The sequence below is a fragment of the Diorhabda sublineata genome, chromosome X (genome assembly GCF_026230105.1).
Source record: "Diorhabda sublineata isolate icDioSubl1.1 chromosome X, icDioSubl1.1, whole genome shotgun sequence".
NCBI classification, from domain to species: domain Eukaryota; kingdom Metazoa; phylum Arthropoda; class Insecta; order Coleoptera; family Chrysomelidae; genus Diorhabda; species Diorhabda sublineata.
Genome location: NC_079485.1, coordinates 2,735,517 through 2,757,394, shown reverse-complemented (window position 1 = coordinate 2,757,394; position 21,878 = coordinate 2,735,517). Strand labels below are relative to the sequence as shown.

The window sequence follows — 21,878 nt, the reverse complement described above, 5'->3', positions numbered from 1 at the left end:
TAGATTATTCAAAAAGTTTCGAAATATAGATAATTGCTGATTATTAGAGAAATAATTACTGTCTGTGCTGATGCGAATTTTTCACTTTCAAGATAAAAAGCGACTTAAGGATTGTTGTTGAGTTAGAAATTTAATTCCTGTTGTTATACATTATACAGGGAGGTAAAGATTTTGTATCCAAAAGAAAATTTCCAAAAATCGCCTACATAAACATTTGCTTGTGTCTGTTTCTACAGGTTTTGATAAGTTAGACTCACTTGTTATTTATTTATTCTTTCATCGTCAAAATATAGTTTTTATCGTTAGATTTATCATTTCCATACCCACCCTTCCGAATTTCCCTCCAGTCTCGGGTCACTTCACTTTAAGGGATAAGGCCCAACCACCAAGAGTAAAATAAATGCGGGAAAAAGAGGAAACCTCATCGAGGAACCAGAGAGATCACCTCGTTTGTAAGCTGTGGCGACCCACAGTTTTCATTAGGTAACAGGTAATTCTCTTACCCGTGTGTCGTTCCGGAGCTGGTGACAGTAGCTGCCCTCCTACTTAGATAGGAGATCGATTTAATTGCTATACTGGATCAAATTATTAGATTGGTGACAGCGATTATGTCACAGTAAATAAAACTTATACCCCAAAAACAGAAATGGGACTTTGTTCAAGGAACCTGCTTCCAAGAAAGCAATAATCGATTTTTCGGCTAATAAGGTTCAGTTATAATCTACGCACGTTACGAGTTATAGCCTTATCCGCCATAATCACCTGATATGTGCCCCACCGATTATTTTTTGTTCCCACTAACTCAATAAAATGAGTTAGTGAGAACCGAATTCAGACAAATAACGAGGTAATGGTAGAAACAAACGCGTATTTTGCAGAACTTAAAAGTAACTCTAATCCAAGCGTCTTTGAATAGATTCAAAATTCGTTCTTTTTATGTCTCAGGGCGATAGGTCCTGCAAATAGGGTGGCTGTAATTACACTAGAATCTTTCAGAAAGCTATAAACTGAAGCATTTTCAACGCGCAAAGGCAAGTGCATTAATTCGATGCAGCAACTAACTATTTGCGATATATGGGCGCACCCTGTTGACTCTTTTTTGAAATCTATTAAGTACTTCGATAAAATACTTGATTCCTGATCATTACAGGTAAAACGAACTCTTTATAGATCAACCGCGGTAGTCAATGAAACATGTTTGCATAGAGAGCTTTTTCATCGCGAAATTTAGAGTTGAAAATTACTTGACGGTAACACGGTTGATTTTTAGTTCATCTGCTATTATTCGAACCCTTAACCGACTGTTTTGGCTGATTGGGGCAATACACGTTGCGCGTTCGTGTCAGTGAGCACCTCGACCGGTCTCCCTGCGATTTATTGTCCACACTTTCACATTTCTCTTCTTAAAGATTCTCCATGTATGTGACGAGCATCACTGTCATACATGTATAGAACACACAGCTGGAAAAATATGTATGAATATAGCAGGGTCCCATTATGCTGTAGAGGTTTCGTTGTTCCGGTATTACTACAAGCACGACGAAAAACATGATTCACAGTATAAAGACTATTTTTGATTTATTTTGAATCTATTCTATATTCAAAACTTTACTGCAGCCCTAACAACCAAGTGTACTAAATGAAAACTTATGATTCTTTATGAGGCCTTGTAAATTTTTTTCCTCAAAAAATTTGTCTCCGAAGATGAAATGTTTTCAGTAATTTGACCCAGAAAATATTTTATGCTTCTCTTCATAAAACTCTTTTCCTGCATTTTTATTTAAATCCGAAGATGGAGGTACTTTTTTGTTATTTGCATTAATAAACTCATATGCAAGTTTTCGAAGTTTTTTCAAACTTCAGTTGAAAAAACTAGAGCAAATGGTTGTCTCCTCTTATAATTACTTTCTTGAGTGTCATTACGTTAGTATTGTTAAGTATTTGGCAGTACCTTTAAGAGATCCTCCGTTTTTGATTGCATTATAGTGTGTTTCTGATAACACTACTCTTATTTTGAATATACTTACTCTTACAGTTACTGTGTTACATATTTTCGTAAATCATATTTAAATAAGATTAATGTAACTATAAATATTCTTCATTATAAGAAACACAGATAGTGAATTATGCAATGATTATTCACCATATAGTAAAATTCCAGTCTTTACTTATATTCTTATACCCCCTAAGCTTCTCAAAATTTATTTAAATATCAGGATCAAGATCTAGATAATCAGGAACCACTAAAACACTTCAAAGAATTCGTCTCTGGCTGGCATTGAATTTATATCAAAATTTCAGGCTTGAAAATTTTAATTAATACAGAATATAGAAGGAAATAATTACTTTAAATTGATTTTCAACAGAGTCCGTTCGCCAACTACTTAAATTTTCACGTCCCACTGAAACCACCTAATTGAAATTCATTATCAGATTAGCTTATGAGCTCATTCTAGACAATCTTGTGTTTTTAATTATAAATTTCAATCCACTCTCGTTAGCCAGCCCCTTTTTTTGGAACTTCACGGAAAGTTTTTCTCGAATTATCTCTCCACATTAAAGTGTCAATAAATGATAGTATCAATAAGAAAATAATTCCTACAATGTATTTTCTACATTTTTCTAAATATTTTAAAACAGAAAAAATCCTTTTTTTTTTCATACTTATTAACTATAAACAGTTTGCAATTTCGATAATATTATTAGAAAAAATAATTCGATTATACACAATATATGGCGTTTGTATATTGATGAAGCAACCCTACAGTAGTTTGTAGTTTATAGAACTATTAAAAAAATGTTGCATTTTTACTTCTGAAGAGAAAAAACTGCATAATTGTCTAATACTTACGGCGATAAGTGCTTAGTTGAACAACAATGTCCGAATTGGTTTTCTCGATTTTATTCGGGAAATTTCGAATGAATCGATTAAATGGAATCGATGGAAACTCACATATTCATCTAGTAACATCGTTAACGAACTAAAGGCTTGTTTAGACATTGACTTTTTATGTCATGTCATCTGATGCCACAATAATATACCGTCTGATTAATTGGATATCTCGAAGTCATGGTGTCGTGACGTTAGACACCGAGAAGTTGGAATAATGGTCAAAAAACTAAGGTTAATGTATTTGTATAGCAGCAATTACTTTTGCTCCATCTATTTCCACTAGTATGCCTCTCCCGTATGAGTTCAGATAAGAGTGAAAATTCCTAATCCATTCCAGCTTCTCAGCTACTACTCCTGAACTAAATCTTGAACAACGTATCACATTAAATATTATTTGAAGTCGACATAAGGCGACAAAGAAGCTCACGAAATATTAAAAGCTCTCGATGGTGATGAGGTAGTAACTTTGAAGACTATTTACTAGTGGTAAGAGCAATTTAAAAGTGGAAAAGTTGCTCTGGAATAGCACTTTTTTGGGTCGCTAAAATTCCATCTGCATCCGCCTTAACCAGATTCAACAACATATGACTTCTAACTCTTCACAGAAATAAAAAATGTACAAAAAAGGTTACGCTGACAATGAAAAGGCAACGACACAGCAGACGAAAGCCATTTCGAAGGGATTCTTCAAGAAAGTTTCCATTAATAGATTAATTTGTGTGTGTGATGCCCAGATTATATATATTTAACAGGGGCTTTGATTGGAGGTAGATTTGAAATGATTAGCATGTAATGTATACTTCATTTTCAACATTACACTCAAGGCCGGTCCTGAAATAATTAAGACTCAAGGGCGTCTCTTACAAATAAGATAGTTTCTCATTACGAAGTTCGTGAAAAGTAACAACTGTGCCCCGCCCTTAAGTAATAGTACTTCATTTATTTTCATTCATTGGGGAAAAACTGAAAAGGGGACTCCAGTTCCGAGTACGAGTCGCAAACTTCTGTTTGTTATCAGGAGCAATTAAAGTGATTTGTGTGGCCCTTTAGGCAGGTGCGATAATTGTACGCGAAAGGTGTATTCCCTGAGTTAAATCCAGGAGTCTGTTCAATATTTGCTTGCTATTATTAACGCTTACTAACCCAAGACAAAGAATAGCTGAATTTCTGCGACGCTGTTAACGCAAAGGGTGTATTCAATGGGAAAGTAGGTTTATTCTTAGGGCTTACTTAGAGCTTACGGTCGTAAAATAGATGTTACGCTGCGATCGTTAACTTCTTTAGATTGTCAAGAAAAATTATAGTAGAAGAAATGGTTGGCATACTTGGGAAAATATTCGAAACATTTTTTTACAAATGTTTTAGAAGAATAGGGTATTTATTAACTACTAAATTTCTAGATTCATGAATTAATTTTTTTGAATCAATGTTTCAATATCAGGTTTAGCAAAGGAGAACCTATACTGAGTTCTATAGTAAATGAGAGATTGGAAGAGGTGAACTAAGTCTTATCCAGGAGTATGAATAACATGCAGTACAAAGACAGTAATATCTCAGTATTATAGCAATCATCTTACCTAAGAGAAAAAAGATCCAATACGTCAAAAATTATGTCAATCTTCTATACAACATAAGGGAGAGTAATGAAACATTTTACCATAAACGAATACACTACGGTATATTCACCGAGTAGGTGGATACAAGAGATTTGGAAATAAGTTGTCTACCAAAATGGATTGGAAACAAACTTGTAAAACTAACCAAACGACCACCAAATATTCTTTCTAGAAGGAGACTTTGTTATAAGTCACGTGTGAAATAGGCATTTCCCAAGTTTAGGAACAGAAGTTCAGCTAATCTCTTCCAATAATGGGCAGGCGTACTGATGGAAAAAACTCTTGGTAAAAAATGCGGTTGTTTTTCCATAAATAAGGCATCTAAACGTTTCAGAAAATAATCCCAAAACACCGTGTCCGTGAAGTTATAGGTTGAGAAACGTTTGTTGCTTCCTTATGAACACGTTCCTCAATTGAAATCAATTATTCTGACTGTATTTTCTTTTATAGAGTATTATTATGTTCTACCCCAATCATCTATTTACCTGGATTATATTTTAAAATACTCAAGCATTCGTTCGATTTTTAATGCGATCGAGTTTTTGATCAGCATCAAGCAATCGTGAACCTCACTATGCACATAGCTTTTCCATACATAACCTTCTATATAAAAATTCCATAACCATTCGGTTGAATTATTTACTCGAACCATTTTCTGGATAATATTCATATAACTCTTAGTCGGTTTCTTCAATTGTCCATGTGAAAAATAATGTTCAAAATTGTTATTTCTCTATATCTATTCAACCACGGAAACCTTGGCATGAAATGATTATTAATACACACTTAATTAATTTTAGTGATAGATCAATTGGAGGTTTATAATATTTTACTTATTATTTAAAGTTTTATTATTTTTTTTTCTTAATAACGTGACAGTTATTTTTAGCATCAAATATTGGTCAACATAACAGTAATAATAAATTCATTCATTTAATAAAACGAGACGGTTCACGTAAAAAGGGAATCGGTATTACACAACTTAGGCTTCTTTGTCCATTATCAAATAAAATAAGCCCCAACATTTTTTTTTGCCATAAAACCAAATTAAATATATACAGAACATCCGAAAACCTCCATTCATGTGCGAATGCTCGCAAAAAATATTAATCAGTGGTATGATAATTTCGTATAATGAATTAAAAGCCTGCAATTCCACTTTTCCTGTTACTAGAATATGGTTGATATTAATTTATGTGTATGTACAGACACGTACTTGCCAAACTGGTTACAATTTTGTGTCGGTAGAAATCTTAATAAATTAATTATTTTTGGAAAGCACAAATTTCATGAAATAAAGATATTCTGTACGGGGAAATTGATACACGTACATTCACGATGCGTGACCACATGAGTTATAATAAAACAATGTGAAATACTTGTCTTTTAAAAAGTATAAAATACAGAATTCGATAAAAAATGGTTTGTGTTAATATAGTTTTAGGAATAAATTAGGTAACAATGTATCCACTGTTGATTTAAAAATAATTTCAAAATTATAAACCGCCGCTAGTTTTACCAGAAAGCCTAAAAAATCTACGCGCTTTTCATTCTTCCAATTTCATAATTATACTCCTGAAAATCTGTGAGCAAGGGTGGCCTTTTATGTTTTTACAATCGAACAATAGGTAGCGTTAATGAGTTGTGGCACCACTGTATTTGTGAACATTAATGTTTTTATTCCGAAGATAGTGGTAATTTAAAAGTAAACGAAGCAAGTATGAGCAAACATGGAAATCATCCGTGAAGGCTCACGTTGGATGATTTTTTATGATTTTAAAAAAGGCCTTACTCAGAATCGCTTCGTGCACATTTAACTGTTTACATTTGGTTTGCAGAATTTCGTCATGGTCTAGCGTCCGTCAATGAAGAAGAGTTGGCCAAAAACGATTGTCATTCTGAGAAACATCGATGCTGTACGCAACATGATTAAAGAAGATTTTGCATGAACATTTAGGTGCGAAGAAGATATGTTCCAAATGGATTTCGCATGCCAGCTTCCATAAAACACGTCAAAAAACTAAATATTTGAAGGAGAAAAATATCTAGTTAATTTCTCATTGCCCGTATGCATACAATTTACCGCCTAATGACTTTTTATTGTTCCAACTGTCAAGCGAAAGATAAGCGGGCACCTCAAGAAGTTGTTGAAGAGTTTCAAAACCATGTGTTTACAATATTATCTTGTCAGAGTGAGAAATAAATGTTTCCAGAATTGGTTTAAGTGTATACGAAAATGTAAATACCTTGAGTGCGAATATTTCGAAAAGCAATTCTGTTTCACTTTTTGTAAGGCAACCATCGTATAAAATATCTAAAAGTTACAGAATAACAGGTGATCGAATTAAGATACAATGAAAAGTTTTATAAAATGAAAAAACTGTTTCTGTCGTACAGTTGATAGATTAATCATTAACACAACTAATCTGCCATCTTGAAACAAATTTTTTAAGCTTGAAAATAATTTGAAGCATATAAGGACTAATCAAGAATTTCAAATTCCAACACGAGATGAAAAGAATTCCCTATGAATGCGTGTAGGTTGTAGCTTCATTGGTAATCAATTCTCCCAATAGGAGCAATCCCAAATTTCAAAAAACACAGAAGAGTAACGCTCCCTTTTTCACCAATCTTGTTAACATCATCATCAATTCTAGAGTTATTACAAGTAAATGGAATTTTATCCCTAATCCGCCCCTCAAAATAGGAATTCTTTAGTATGTTTCAGGTTTTTATTTCCTTTTGAACATTAACAGCAAAACTCTCTTATTGTCTTTCAAAATAATGGTTTCGCTAATTGGAAGGACTACAATTGTAAATTTACAGTATGTTTTTATGATTATATCAGAAGAGTCAATTCACAGTGTAGCATTAATAAAATTTTTAGATTTCAGAATGAGGATTTTTTCACTAGCAAACATTGTTACTCACAATGAACTAGAATAATTCAGTTATAAACAGCGAACACGAAAATATGCAATCTACAAAGGCAGTCATTAAGCTAGAAACTTCATATTAACATATTTCTTTGTGACAGCCATCTGTAGGATTCTTAAAATTCTTTAAAAATAGTTTCAAAGCTAAAATATTGTATTTTTGAGTTTGACTGCTAAGTTGTAATCACAGATTAGTGGAAAATTTCACCACAAACATATAATTTCCTTTAATTATTGAGTAGATTTTTTGGTATTTCCATTTAGAATGAAACGTAATATCAAGAGATTCATTATTAACAGAACAAATTTGTTCCAGGAGCTGTAGTATCCAATATGGATGAGGATATTTTAAACAATAGTGTCAGCATATATCCTTACTTTGAACTGAATGTACCACGAAATGTGACTACCACCGTTGGACAAACTGCTTTTCTACACTGCAGAGTTGAACAGCTTGGGGACAAAGCGGTAAGTCACACACTTCCATAAACACGTTAATAAGAACATAATTTTATCTACAAAAATAATAAAATTTTCGAAAACTATATTGTTGTATTTATCGTGAATTTAAAATTTTCTTTTATACAGGAATACTTTTTAGTGCCAACTTTTATTAAACGCCCGGCTCTATATATTTCCTTATATTTAGATTTTCTATATTTCAATACCGACTTTTACCAAAGTATAAAGAATATTTAAAAAAAAGCGAAATAGGTAAATGATTATTTATTTTGTGTAATAAGTTATCGAATATTATCTAGTTCTCAAAATAAATTAACAGGAAACACCGACGAACTTCTGTAGACATGGTGGGCTATAAACTAAACTTATGATTGTTCAATTTTTCAAAACGTTCCGTTTCTGTTTCGTTTCAAATGCGACATATTTACTATGGTCTATTTTTATGAATAGGAAAGTAATAAAATGTAGAAAAATTCAAAATGTGGTTTTATCTAAAACGTTTCATTTTTCTACAAGGTACGAAGAGCATTTTATCATACTGGTTATAAAGGTATAAGGTTGTAAACTTTGATTTTTAAACAACCTTACGTTCATAAAGAATAATTATCTGTGCCCACTTCTTTTCTCACAAAACCTGAATGGACCTTAATATTCTTTGAATCTAGATCTGTAAATATTTTTTTAACCACTTGGTTGTGGGCAATTTTTCAAAGACTCGATTGGTAATTTGCATTATCCATTATACAGTTCTGAAGATCTACCTACCATTTCTTCGAACTATTCTTCTAAAAACGTCCTCGTCCTCGGAACGAATTGATTTAAAAGTGAATAAACCATTTTAACAAAACCTGCCGATGTGTACTATCATCAGGCTGCGCCCTTTTCCTGTTTGTGTAAATTTAAACTACTATATGTCTGCCTGTGGGCGACTTTCAGTTTCATCTTGCCAAAATTTATTTGGTGTATGTTTCTCATTGATCCACGATTCATCTAAATAAAATATATTTGTTCTTTGGATTCTTGGAATTAGAATGAAACAAAAAAATTCTAGCTTGTATTGGCAAATAGGTACCTATAGATCTTATGATGCGGCTTTTGGCCACTCCAAACCTTTTTTATATTTCTCTGTACCGCTTATGGTTATAAAAGATTTATTGGTCCAAGCGCAAAAACTTGTATATTCTGAAATAACATTTGAAACGACCGAACTAAGTTTTGATTAGTAAGTAAATGAAAATAGACTATAGTTTTTAGACTTCTACACTGTAAGTTTTTTGTGAAATTGCTATTGTTTTGCTAAACATATGATGGCTTAAATTACTTATCAGTGACTACAAATGCAAATTATAATGCAATTTGAATAATTTTCTTAGAGAATTGAGGAAATTTACTAAGATGACGTAATTTTACAATCTTTGAGGATAATTAGGATATAATTACTTGGATAGTAATTATATGGAACTGTTTATTATTTTCAATAACAATCTTTGAATATTTACAAAAATTCTTAGTGAAATTACAGAAAAAAATTTTGATTGGAGTTACTCTGGAAACAATGGATAGATGGCAACAGCTACGCTGTTTGCATTTATGCTTCAGTAAATAGTATTTGGTTTAGAGGGTGGAGGGGAAGATTTTGAATTCAAAAATAGAACTTGACTAAATTAAAACAATATCACTCTAGTTAAAACATTATAGCTTTTCAGAGGAATATAGTTTGTTTATTGTAAAGTAAATTAAAAAATATATTTTCTAAGTTGAGTCAAGTTAATTGAGTGTTATATTTACAAAACTGTATAGTAAATATTCTATGATAAGTCTTTGATTAAATTATATAGTAAAATTGTCTATTACGGCCTAGTAAATTTTATAATTGTTTTACGTTAAAATTTTCTACACATTTTTGGTAGAATTACCAATGAAATTTTCAAAAATGTATAATTCTAGATTTCAAAATACCTGTATGAAGTATTCCCAATGTTATATAGGGTATTTAAAATTTCTAAATTGAAATGACTACTCTAGATATGAATAGGAAGTTGATATATGGTTATTTGTTTGGCGTGGTGAATTAAGGATTAATGACTAGTTTCCAAAATAATTATAAGAGAAATCATAAATGTACCTCTGTATACATCTGTAAGCTAAAAAGTTATCTACTGATTTACTTAATTTTTTAAAATGGTTTCGTTTAAATTTTTTTTTCATTGTTTACATTTAAATCCATTATTTTCCTAAATATTTAATATAACAATGAGAATAATTTTGATCTGAATGCATAAGTGTTTACTTAAACCGTCTGAACAAGTTGTATCAGATTTTCAAATGAATTTCATACATTTACTAACTTCTTTTACCATATATTTTTATTTTATTTGTTGTTGTTGAAGGTACACACGAGTTTTTATATAGTGTTGCGGAATTTTTTTTATAATCGAGATACCAAATTTGATTAGTTTCAAGAGTTATTGGTTTGTTTTAAAATATTACACTACTGTGCATTAAATGCTGAAATTAATTTGTTGTTTTTGTATAGGTAACGTATAAACAATTCCAGGACATATATACAGCGGTTATATATAAGCAAGCTATCTTGATCTGATATGGTCTTTTATGTCTTTTGCTTTTCCCTATAAAACATAAACATTGTGTCCCGAATCATTTTCATTATACATGCTAAGCATAAACAAACTTATTATTAACTAATCAAATGAACAATGCACGTAAAATATCGATTACGTTGTAATCAAAACGTTAATCGTGTCCATCAATTTGGGATGTCACTGCCGTTTCGGAAAAAATCACTTTGTCGCGATTCAATTAGCAAACGCCGCAATTTATCAAAGATCTTTGTCATGATTTTCTATCGAATAATCATTGAAAACTCACAGCGGATTTTGGTGGTGTAACTCTAGGGGTTCCCGTTCCAATGGATCCAGAAACTAAGTTGTTGCGGCGGACATATCACGTCCCTAAAGGCATTTTTTATTCAAGACTATGTTTTCGGACAGATTTATTTTCAGAATTCGCACTTCCTGAATGGAATTTTACAGCGAAATTACTTGCCTCTTTTACTTTGAAATTCTCTTAGTGTCCTATTTGTTTCCTTTCAGTTCGTTTCTAATGTTTCGGTATGTAGTTGGTACGTAGGACGTCGAATGGGATTTGTGACACTGGCAGGATAATATATTTTTATATTATAAGAAATACAATGGGGAAAAATCCTCTATTTTTAAAATCAAGTATAGTCCAGGAAAGTTAAGAAAACCACATCAATTTTTGTCGGAAATGGGATATATCATCTCCCTGTTACTCAATGAAAAATTGTAGACAAAATGACAATTTTAATAACATCACAAGAGAAATGATTATCATCTATTCAGATTTGATTTTAGATCAAGTTATGTAGTTTGTACGAAAATTATGATATCAAAGGAACAGATTAGCCTTAATAAAAGTCTTTCTATTAATTCAAAGTTACATTTAAAACATTTGTTACCTGTTCACGTTGAAAATATTTAAAGTTGGAAACCCTATCGTACAATGTTGAACTCAACCCCTCTTCACATTGGTTTTCTGAAGTCGTGATAAAAGAGTCTACGTTAAATAAGTAACTTTCAATGCAATTGAAATCAGTCAATGTTAGTGCCCCCTAGATCATTCATTCGTTTAAAAAGTATTTGAAAACGGGAAGGGGTCATAAGTTACCTGTGAGAAACTGCTTTCAACTTTTCCGTTATAAGCACTATGTGATGAATCGAAGCCAATTTATGTAATTTGTAAAGTTTAAATTGAAAACGCCAAGTTAGAAATACATTTTTAGTCGTATCCTTCCTTTTGCACCTGAATTTCTTATTTATTCATTTTTAGATACATTTTTAATGATTTTATGAAATCGAGTTAGTTGAAATTCACGCGATGTTATTTTAAAAAAGCGTCCAGGATAAACGAATTATGACGAACGAAGCGTCAACTTGATTTCTCATTTTCGTCAGCATAAACGCAAAACAAGATTATTTAAAAGGGTATTCTAATTATTTGTTTTAAAAAGAGATACAAAATTACATTCTATTATTTATATAAATTCAATGAGATTTATACAATGACAAGTATTGTCCATATGAATTAGTCTAGAATCACGGTTTTTAAAAACTTTAACCGTTCTTCTACTAGAGCCAGGATAATACCTATTTTTCCCCACGAAAATGGATAAATCTCCAAAAAGTGAATAAAAACAAGCTACAATAGTTGTCTAAGAAACTATGAATGAAAAAAGGCGGTTCTGACGAGGCAAAATAGTCCAAAACCGCTATATATGAATGAATGAAATAAACGAGATGTGGTAATCAAGTTACTCGAATTTAGTCATAGCTCTGGCAACACTGTGGAAATTCGTTTACCTTTACCTACCACATATGCTCTCCCTCTCTCTCTCTCTCTCTCTCTCTCTCTCTCTCTCTATTACATTATAATCAACGTGTTGGAATTGAATTTTTAGTGAAAACTCAGGAAAAAGTCTCAGAAAAATTGCACTTGGTGTATGAAGACCAGAACTGCCACTTCAATAAGTAATACTGGAAAAACACTCCAGGCCTAAGACAATCCAAAATATTCATAGTCATATTAGCTGAGAAGTCTAAAGAGACATTAAGCTGGTGGTCGATGGGTATAAAACAATAGGCATGGAAGAAAACGATAATTGCAGATTTTGCGAACAAGCCATAGATTTATCACTGTTCAGTAAATCAAAATGCTTAGGTCACACGAAGGAGCAGTGCTAACAGCTCGAAACATAAAAACCACAGAAAATAGCCTCCTTTAGAAAGAGTCAGAGTATGGAACCATAAATGAGATGCAGAGTCTTGTACAAAATATCGCGCTAAATTATTTCAATATTTCCCAATACGGCTTTTAGTTTATTTCTCAAAATGAAGTCACTTCTCAAGAGAATTCTCCGTGGTGCGGATTGTAGAGAAGGCAAAAAAGCTGTGTTTGTGTGGTTCTAAACGTGTTCACTTCAGACGATTAGCAATGATTCTTTGAATGATGAGAGTTATTATAGTTGTGTAGAGTTGAATGGAGACTATTGTGAGGGTGAATAATAAAATTTTTAATAAAACTTTGTTTGCTTGTTTTCGTTGATAAATTCCTTAAACTTGAATGCAGTAATCGTGGTGACATATAGCCAAGAAAGTAGTTTTATCTACGTCTGGTTTTAAAAACTGTTATTTCCAAACTAACAGCTGTGGTGGTAGAAATTCTCATTGGTGCTTGAAGTTAGTGGTGTTGATATTCATTAAATTCACAGAATTGTTGTTAAATATTTACCTTGCTATTAGCATATTGAAAATGGAATGGCAATTCTTGAAAAATATATATCAAACGCCTAAAGCTAAAACTATAAAGCTTATATTCACACAACATTCATTCTACTGGAAAACGACGATATTAAAATAAATATCATTTTTGTATTGTTTGCTTTCAAATTGATTCATTATATTCGGAAAAGTGACTGTTTTGCTTTTTATGATATACTCTCCAAAATAAACACTATAATGAGTATTTATATTTAAATTCGTTGGTATGGTAAATTAACTATCAATTCAGATATATCTATATAACATTGAATCTAAAATAGTACGTTAATAACAGAAATTTTGAGAGCAATAAGCAACGAATAGAAGTCTAGTAAACCTTCTTTTCATCTACATTATTCTTCGCATTTTATGGAAGTGAATATATACAGTGTTCTAACGAAAACTTGACCTCACTAGGAAGTTTTTCCAAAATTCTTACCAAAAAATGGAAACACCTGTGTCAACTACCAATTTCATCCAAATATCAATATATCCAATCCAAATATACGTCATTTCAAAGGTAATTCAGTGATGAACATATTTTTTATCAGTCTTAACATAAGAAACTATCGAAATGATCTCCACACAATGATACGACCTACGTTCAAAGCTTCTTTTACTTTAACAAATAGTTCCTGATTAACAAATACAGTTTACGAGTTATTATTTGGACTAGAAAGACGACAAGTTGTTAAAATAAATGTTATTAGATGGGTACAGAAGATCAAAGTGTTGCAGTATCGAAATGTTAGCGGAATATGACAGCATTGATATATAAAGGGCAATACTATCAGTGGTTATCAAAAAAGAAAATCTTAATGCTCACAGAACAATTCATACCTTTGTAGAACTTTTTCACTCCGAGTATGACCTCATTCACAAGAATTGTCCAAAATTACCTTTGCGGGAGTGAAATATAGCTAAACTATAAACAGCACTGACCTCAATACAATAGAGCCTCTTTTTAATGGGTCAGTCACAAACTTTACTAAATCTATTTCACAATTTACTTGAGTTGTATTGTTAATTTTAATTGAAATATGGAAAGCTTTTGACCAAAATTAGAAATGAGATTAAAAGCATACCTAAACTCTAGCAAGCTGATATCAGAGGAGGAAGTTTGCGCTATTAAAATGAACCAACAATCATTTTATACATACTGTTTATAACAAATTTTATTAAAGATCTCTATTTCCAACAATATTGGTTGAATTCTATCTCCACATATATATTTGGTTTAGCTAAATTCCAAAATATAACTAATGAAATTACGCTGTAAATTTGTTGCAGAGTGTATTTACCTTATGAAGGTGGTTATTTCCCATTCTTTATAAGCCAACTTGTTTCCATTTTCACAACGAAACCACCAAACTTTTATTTATGGAAAATGACCTGTGAGCCATACGAATTAATGTATAATTCATGATACTGAAAAATCTATATGAAGGTTTTCACATGAAAGCTTAACTTATTTTTCTTTTAGTCTATCTGCACTATCCTAAAAATAAAATAAAAATATTTTAGAACTAATTCCTTTTCTGGCAATAAATTCAATTTATAATTGGTTAAGCCTAATATACTAATATTATTCATTAAACTTTGCAATCTGAAAATATGTCTTGTTTGGATAATTTAATTCTATGTTTACGTTGAACTTAACAATTAATTGCTTAAATTCATTCAGATGATGGTAAGTGAATTAGATGCAGAGAAATATCTGTCTGGAGACTCGGTTTTATGTGATATTAATACAATTCAAGTCCCGCATCACCAACTAGAGACATTTCCCATCTACAAGTGGCTGCTTTAACTCCATTATATGTACCAACGTATTTCCAAACAGGTGTAATTCTAAGGTTCAAAAAAATTAATAACGGTAATTATACTATAATTAAAATAAATATTATTGACTCTGGAAATCTTTGAATTTAGAATAAAATTCTTAAAAAAGCTATTTTCTCAGTACAAACTAACAAAAACCTCAATATTTTTGATGAATAAGCCCCTTCTGACCATAGATTCAAATTATTCACAAAAATACTTTGAAAATGACAATGAACTTCCAAAAACCTCTTCCAAATATACAGTTTTTGGATTGTTTTTGCTACTAAATATGTGATAAATACATAAAAATATATTTAATTCCCTGTAATTGAATGTTGGAAAATATCCCTGCAAATAACTGATGTAACATCAATAGATTTAGCAAATAATCAATACTCATAATTAGTCTAGCGTTCACAGTTTCTATAAATATTTTATTTTCCATTAAAAATCCATTTCCACTAATTTTCATTTTAATTATGAAAAGATGAAAGCTTGAATGGCATGTTTAGCCCACCCACTGTACTGAATATAAATGAAAAAATTCCTTTGTTAAAGTAGCTAATCTGCTGGAAAAAAGTGATTACGTTGAATTAGTTTTAATTCGGAGTCTGTATTGAACTTTATCATTATGATCCACGTTCTAACAGATTTATTAAGGAACTGCACAAGCAGTAAAATGAACCAGAAATATTAATTAAAATTGATGTCAAATGCTTTAAACAGACGTGATTGCAAAAACGACATAAGCCTCAGAAATAAGGAGAGGGTGGTATGTATCTGTGATAATCCTTTTCCTCTCGAGTCCTCATGAACGTTATGTAAAATATACGTTAATCCTATATCTGACATTCCAGTATTAGTAGTACCATTTTGATAAAATATAAATTTATTATTTAGAACAAATAGTTTTCCCATAGAGGTTATGCATGGTTTCAGAAAAAAATAATTTTAAATTTTTGCAATTTTCAATTAAATATTTTACTTTACGACATTATTTCATATCAAGAAATTATAAAATAAACAAAAAAATAAATACTTTTTAAAAAATGTAAGTACCCTATTTAAAATAAAGGGAAAGTTGAAGGTTCTATCAATTTGATTTAAATTTGGTATAATCTAGATCTAATGAAGAACCATTAACCAAGCAATTTCTCTTCTTAAGAATAATCAATATTGCTCAACATATCCTACCACGAAATTCAAATTATTTTAAATTTTATAGAATATTGAAAATAAAGTACTACGAAGTAGTTTGCAGCTATGGCTCAATTTTCTAACCTCCCCACTATAATAATATGAAAACTGTAAACCCAAGCTGCCAGTCAATGTATAGTGATAAGACTTATAGATAAGAGTGTGAAATAAATGATCCACCCGCTATTTACTTCCATCTGTCAGGTTTTCCCGTTTAAACTAAATGGTTTCGGTATCTTAATGGCGACGAATTTATAACTTATTCACAGGGACACCTTGAGCCGACTATTCCCTTCTGTTTATATCTACCGGTGCAAGAAATGGAATACTAGAAAAATAAAATACTTCTCTCTTCATGAAAAACTAAAGAAATTAGCAAACCAGAAACTACGATTGAAGTATTATTAATAAGGTTAAATAAAAAGGGAGTGAAGCACGTGAGGAACTCATTTTAAAACCATAAACAGTAAATTATTCAAATAGCCTTAACCACATTGTCATAATGAAGATACTGTTTCGCATAAGTTGCCAATTAAATTAAAATGGACAGTATTCAAGTGCATTAATGCTTTTTGTCCTAATATGTATACAAAAGTAATTGGTACGGAATAGAACAGGAACAAATCATTTTTATAATAATTTTAGAGGTTTAAAATATAATTATTTGCTTCACATTGATGCATATGCTTAATTTATGGATTAATTTATGTCTAAGGTTAGGTTATAGTATATTTACACCAAAATGGGAAAAGCTATTATTATTAACCCAGCACCAAGATTAATTCGCGAAGGGCGGAAGTTTTGTGACGCCTATAACTGTCTTCCCCATAATTATATACTATTTTTTCCACTACTATCCAAATTTAAGTCAAAAACTGAAATATATTTGACAATTTTAAATTTACCTAGGACCTAGGCTGTTTGTATTCGAAACGGAAAGGCGGTAATGCAAAATATTGGCCATAAAACACAAATGCCTGGTTATTCAAAACACTCTCTAGCTAAAACAACATGGAGTTTGAAATCAGTAGCAGTAGCGGAGAGCTATGTTGAGGATATCATTGTTGTTGGAAAAGAATAGTGTAAAGAACATCAATTTCTACATCATCTTCGCTGGCTACATTATCAGTTGAAATACTACCTTTAAGTTGTACATCGACTCTCATTGTATGTACTCCTGGTCTTTCTACTGGGAATAATACTGTCGTCAACATACCTACTTCTAACCTTAATTCTATTCTAATAATAATAAATACAAAATGTGATAAAATTATCAGAATGCTTTGGTTGTTGAGAAATTAAACCCAGAATGTCTTAAATCCTATCCTGTTCTTACTTATCGCCTAACTTAACAGCATGCAACACAAAAGGTTTGAGAGAAGCTCTTGAATACTTTCTCTCATACCTGTGGTAGGAAGAATGAATTCCAAATGCCGGAAAAGGGGTACAATAGTGACAATCGACCGTTAATTTTCGCTTTAGAACTCATGACTAAAATTAATTTAACTTTTAACGTTCAGATTGTAACCGTTGCACCATTACAGAGCACCTTTGGATTTGTATATGATAAAGTTCAAATGCAGGAAGTAGTGAAACTGGAGTTCTACAGCATTAACTATTAAATGCATTGAGCAAATAGAAGAGGATACTCTATTAGTCATAATCAATTATTTGATCACGTGTTAAAATACAGACATAATCCAATATTGAATTATCTTTCAGATAAATAAAAGGGAAAATAGATTGCAAAAAAATAGATCACCCTCAAATAGTAGGATATGGAGAAAAAACGAGTGAAACTTTAAAAAATAATAAAATTCTGAAATAAGAGGAAAATAGAACAAAATAAAATTGAAAGGGATTAGGTTGAGGTAGTAATAACATTAAATGATTTTCCTACATTATTGTATTGCTCTATTTGTGGTGTTATTGGACTTAACAAATTGTATGTATGTATATTTTGATTTGAGAAAACAAAATATGATTTAGTACTGTCCTACAAAGTTTCTAACTTTTTATTTTTAACAACCTAACAAAACGCCGTTTGTCCTCTAATAGCTATAATGAACTTAATCAGCTGTTTTCGTATCCCATAAGAACTTTTCAGAAACTGTCCTGTCTAATGATCTTTCGTACATGTACTTTACAGATAGTTGCTGGGGACTTAATAAATATACATAGAACAACAGCTGGCAGAGCTTTTAATAATGTAATAAACACTTTAGAGCAATGTAGTGCTAAAAAGCGAGCATTTTATAGATTAGGTGGTTTCCCAAATGCCATAGGTGCAATTGATTGCCACATATCAGAATACTATGCCCTTCTAGTGTCAACAATGAACTGTTCTAAAATAGGAAAGGTTTTTTTTCTATTAATTGTCAGATTATATGCGAAGCTGATATGAAAATGAAAGCTTTTATCTTCCACCTCTTTGTCATCATCTTGCACAAATGATACGCTACCAAAAAACTTTTCAATTATTTCAACAATAACTTTTGCCGTTCCATCAATTTCATAGTCCTTATTTCTACCACCTGTTTCATTTCTTTCTTCTTTGCTTTTGCTTTAAAGTCCTTCCATAAAGCCTTCAACTGGTCTTGTCTTTTGTTCACTGTTGCCTTGGCATTAAAATCAGTATGGATATCATCCCAAGCACTTTTCTCTTTTTTGTTATGTTATTGTCATTTGATTTTACAACAACAACATAACGTTTCATCACTTCACAAAACAATGCCTTGTCACCCTCTGAGATGTGTTCTTCTTTTTTTTCTTGTCCTGAAAAGCAGTTTTTCAAGATACCATACTTAAGAAGCCTTCTACAATTTAGAAAATGTCACAAAAAATCCACTTTTTACCACACTAAAATAATACCATTACAAGGTATTATTTCGTAACACAATACAAACCACGGTTTTCAAGTTATGAATGCTGATTGAGACTAAAACTAAAAGAATGTTGAAAGATAGGCAAGTAGTTGCGTGAGCTCTCCAAACAAATCTCCAGTAGTATAATACTTCCTTAGTCACTTATTGTTTTAGATTCAACTGAAAAAGTTTCACTTCGTAATGTAGTATATTTTAACTGGTTTAACAGGGTAGAATGGATCATAACATATGAGAACGACCCGAACAACTTGATCAGTTTTCGAACAACAATTACCGTGATCCGGGTTGGTTTCTGAAGATTCAAATTATGATTGGGTTAATCTAATAATAAAGGTCGATTGACTAGTAAGTTACTACCATCAAATCTATACTGAACGCTACCATTAAATCAATATTGACAATTACAGCATTACACTATATAAAGCACATTTGGAGAACCAACTTATCGTCTTCAGAGGCCAAACTTTATCTTTTGTGTGAGATTATAAGCGTTGTGTAGTGGTAGTAAATAGTGAGTTCAGTATGAATTTTTTCAACGGTTCAGAAATTCTAACTCTATCGTTATTTAACCCACGTCTATAATATTTTGTTTTCAGCAAGCAAATTGAATTACAAAATATGATAGCGAAATAAAAGGGTGACCATTTACATACATAATTGAATTTCAAGTAATTTTCAACAGGAAAAGACGATCTTTTCCACATTTTGAGGATTCTAATTTTCGTTTTATGTATAAATAATTAGTAAGATATGAATGTATTATTTTTAAAGTAAAGTTCATTCCAAGATATTTTATTTCGACTTTCTTACTTAATTATCTATATTAATCCATAAATAGACAGTTGATAATTACAACCAAAAATAAATAGAAATTGCTGATTCAAAATAGTGTATCTGAACATGTCATCAAAAATTTTTCTTGAAAAACAATTTATATCTATCTTTGAGGAACATAATATAATAGACATGATAATTCATACTGGAGTAAAATATTGTTGGATTCCAAGTACCTTGTTATCAGAATCTGGACTATCGTACCGGTTGAAATTTCTGAAAATTGGTCTCAAAATTATTTGTTATTTATATAAATAAAGCAGATAAAAAAATTCAACAACATTTATTGAGTCCTAACATCTTTACGAAAGCTAGAAAGGTAAGTAAATGAATATTTATAGAATAATACCAAAATTATTTCAAAAACAATTATAATTAGCCGAGGGCATCCTAATTCAAATTACCGTTACCTCAAAATATTAATGATTCAATTAACATTCAAGAGAGTTTATTGTAAATGATAATCTAATACACACACGTTTTTTAACGTTATAACTATAGTTCTTGCGTATTTTCTACGATATTTTGAGTTTATTAAATGCCAGCTACCCTAGAAATGAGTGCTTTCAACAAGACAGCATGGTTGCAAAGTTAAGAAACCAAATTCAATTTAAGCAGAAGTTGCTTAGAATACAATTTAAGGACGATAGAATACCATATTGTTCACCTGATGCAATGCTTGTCCGTCAAAACGCCAAAAAGAAATGTGTGTTTCAAAAAAAAACTGTACTGAACTTTGTTTAAAACAAATATTCCCAAAACTTTCGTATATAATAATACATAGTGTTGCCTGACAAGTTTTTTCTGAAAATAGAGTGAAAAACTTTATTTTCATGTTTTCCTTTGATTTGTCCAATGAAAACTCCAGTATTAATAAACAACAATAAGGGACCTTTTACACCACAAATTAAAGTATGCGTCTCATTATTGAAGGCTAGAAAAGTCAACATCATTTGGCCGATGTAGAATGCCGCAGTCTGTTTTACGCCAAATTAACATGATGCCTAGATAAATTTCAAAGATAGTTTTGAAATACTTTTGGTCTAAATATTCGATTGATCTGGGGAATAGATACCATAGAGTATGGCCGATCAAGCTTTCTTTAGTATCAAGCCATGCACGTAGACAACAGAAGAAGAAACATTGGTGGAAAAGAACATTATTTCAAAACGGACCAGGGAATAAATTCACCACTAGTAAGTTAAAGGCAAACGAGTTTTGCTTGAAACCCAAAATTCAATAATGGCGAATAGACCTCACCACTTAAATAGTGTATTCAACCCATTTGACCACATCAAAAGTAATATCTGAAAATATATCAATCATGAGAAATACTATGTGGTAAAATTGATAAGAATAGTTTATAGTGGTAGTTCTTATTTCAACAGATAGTTGTTGTGGTTAAAATTAAATATTTCTAGCTAAATGTTGTTAAATCGTTATTTATTAAACTAAAAAATTAACAACAATGATACGGAAATAGTTATGGAATAGACGTTAATAAATATTTTTGTGCTTACGAACTCCAACATATAATGTTGTTACCAAATTTTCAAGTTTCTATTTATTTTCATTTCATTTTTCAAAAGAATTAAAATATTAAATTTGTTTTTGAAATACGACTCTGTTACATTCCTGATGACATTTTCCAGAAATGCAAATATCTACACTACAGAAGTTGGTCATTTAATTAATATGAAAAAGAAAGTGAATGAAATTATACAAGTTCAATGGAAAGTCTGGAAATGCTTGAAGTCAACGAAAAAGGACTTTTAGAAATATATTAACACGTATAGTTCTAGTCTTAAATACTTCAGTATTTAACAGCAATATCCAGTTCAATGTATTTCATTTCAATTTCAGTAAGGAGATAG

The 21,878-nt window shown here is 31.1% G+C and overlaps 1 protein-coding gene and 1 long non-coding RNA gene across 2 annotated transcripts in view; one reads left to right on the top strand and one right to left on the bottom strand.

Moving 5' to 3' along the window:
- Window positions 1–21,878, top strand: part of LOC130451624 (zwei Ig domain protein zig-8-like) — a 491,142-nt gene that overhangs the window by 340,624 nt on the left and 128,640 nt on the right. The window contains exon 2 of the mRNA XM_056790766.1: window positions 7,762–7,913. Within this exon, the coding sequence (XP_056646744.1) occupies window positions 7,762–7,913 (152 nt within the window). The remainder of the gene's footprint in view (window positions 1–7,761; window positions 7,914–21,878) is intronic.
- LOC130451625 (uncharacterized) overlaps window positions 1–21,878 on the bottom strand; it is a 53,647-nt gene that overhangs the window by 10,037 nt on the left and 21,732 nt on the right. The window contains exon 9 of the long non-coding RNA XR_008910765.1: window positions 14,566–14,762. This is a non-coding gene — a long non-coding RNA (uncharacterized LOC130451625). The remainder of the gene's footprint in view (window positions 1–14,565; window positions 14,763–21,878) is intronic.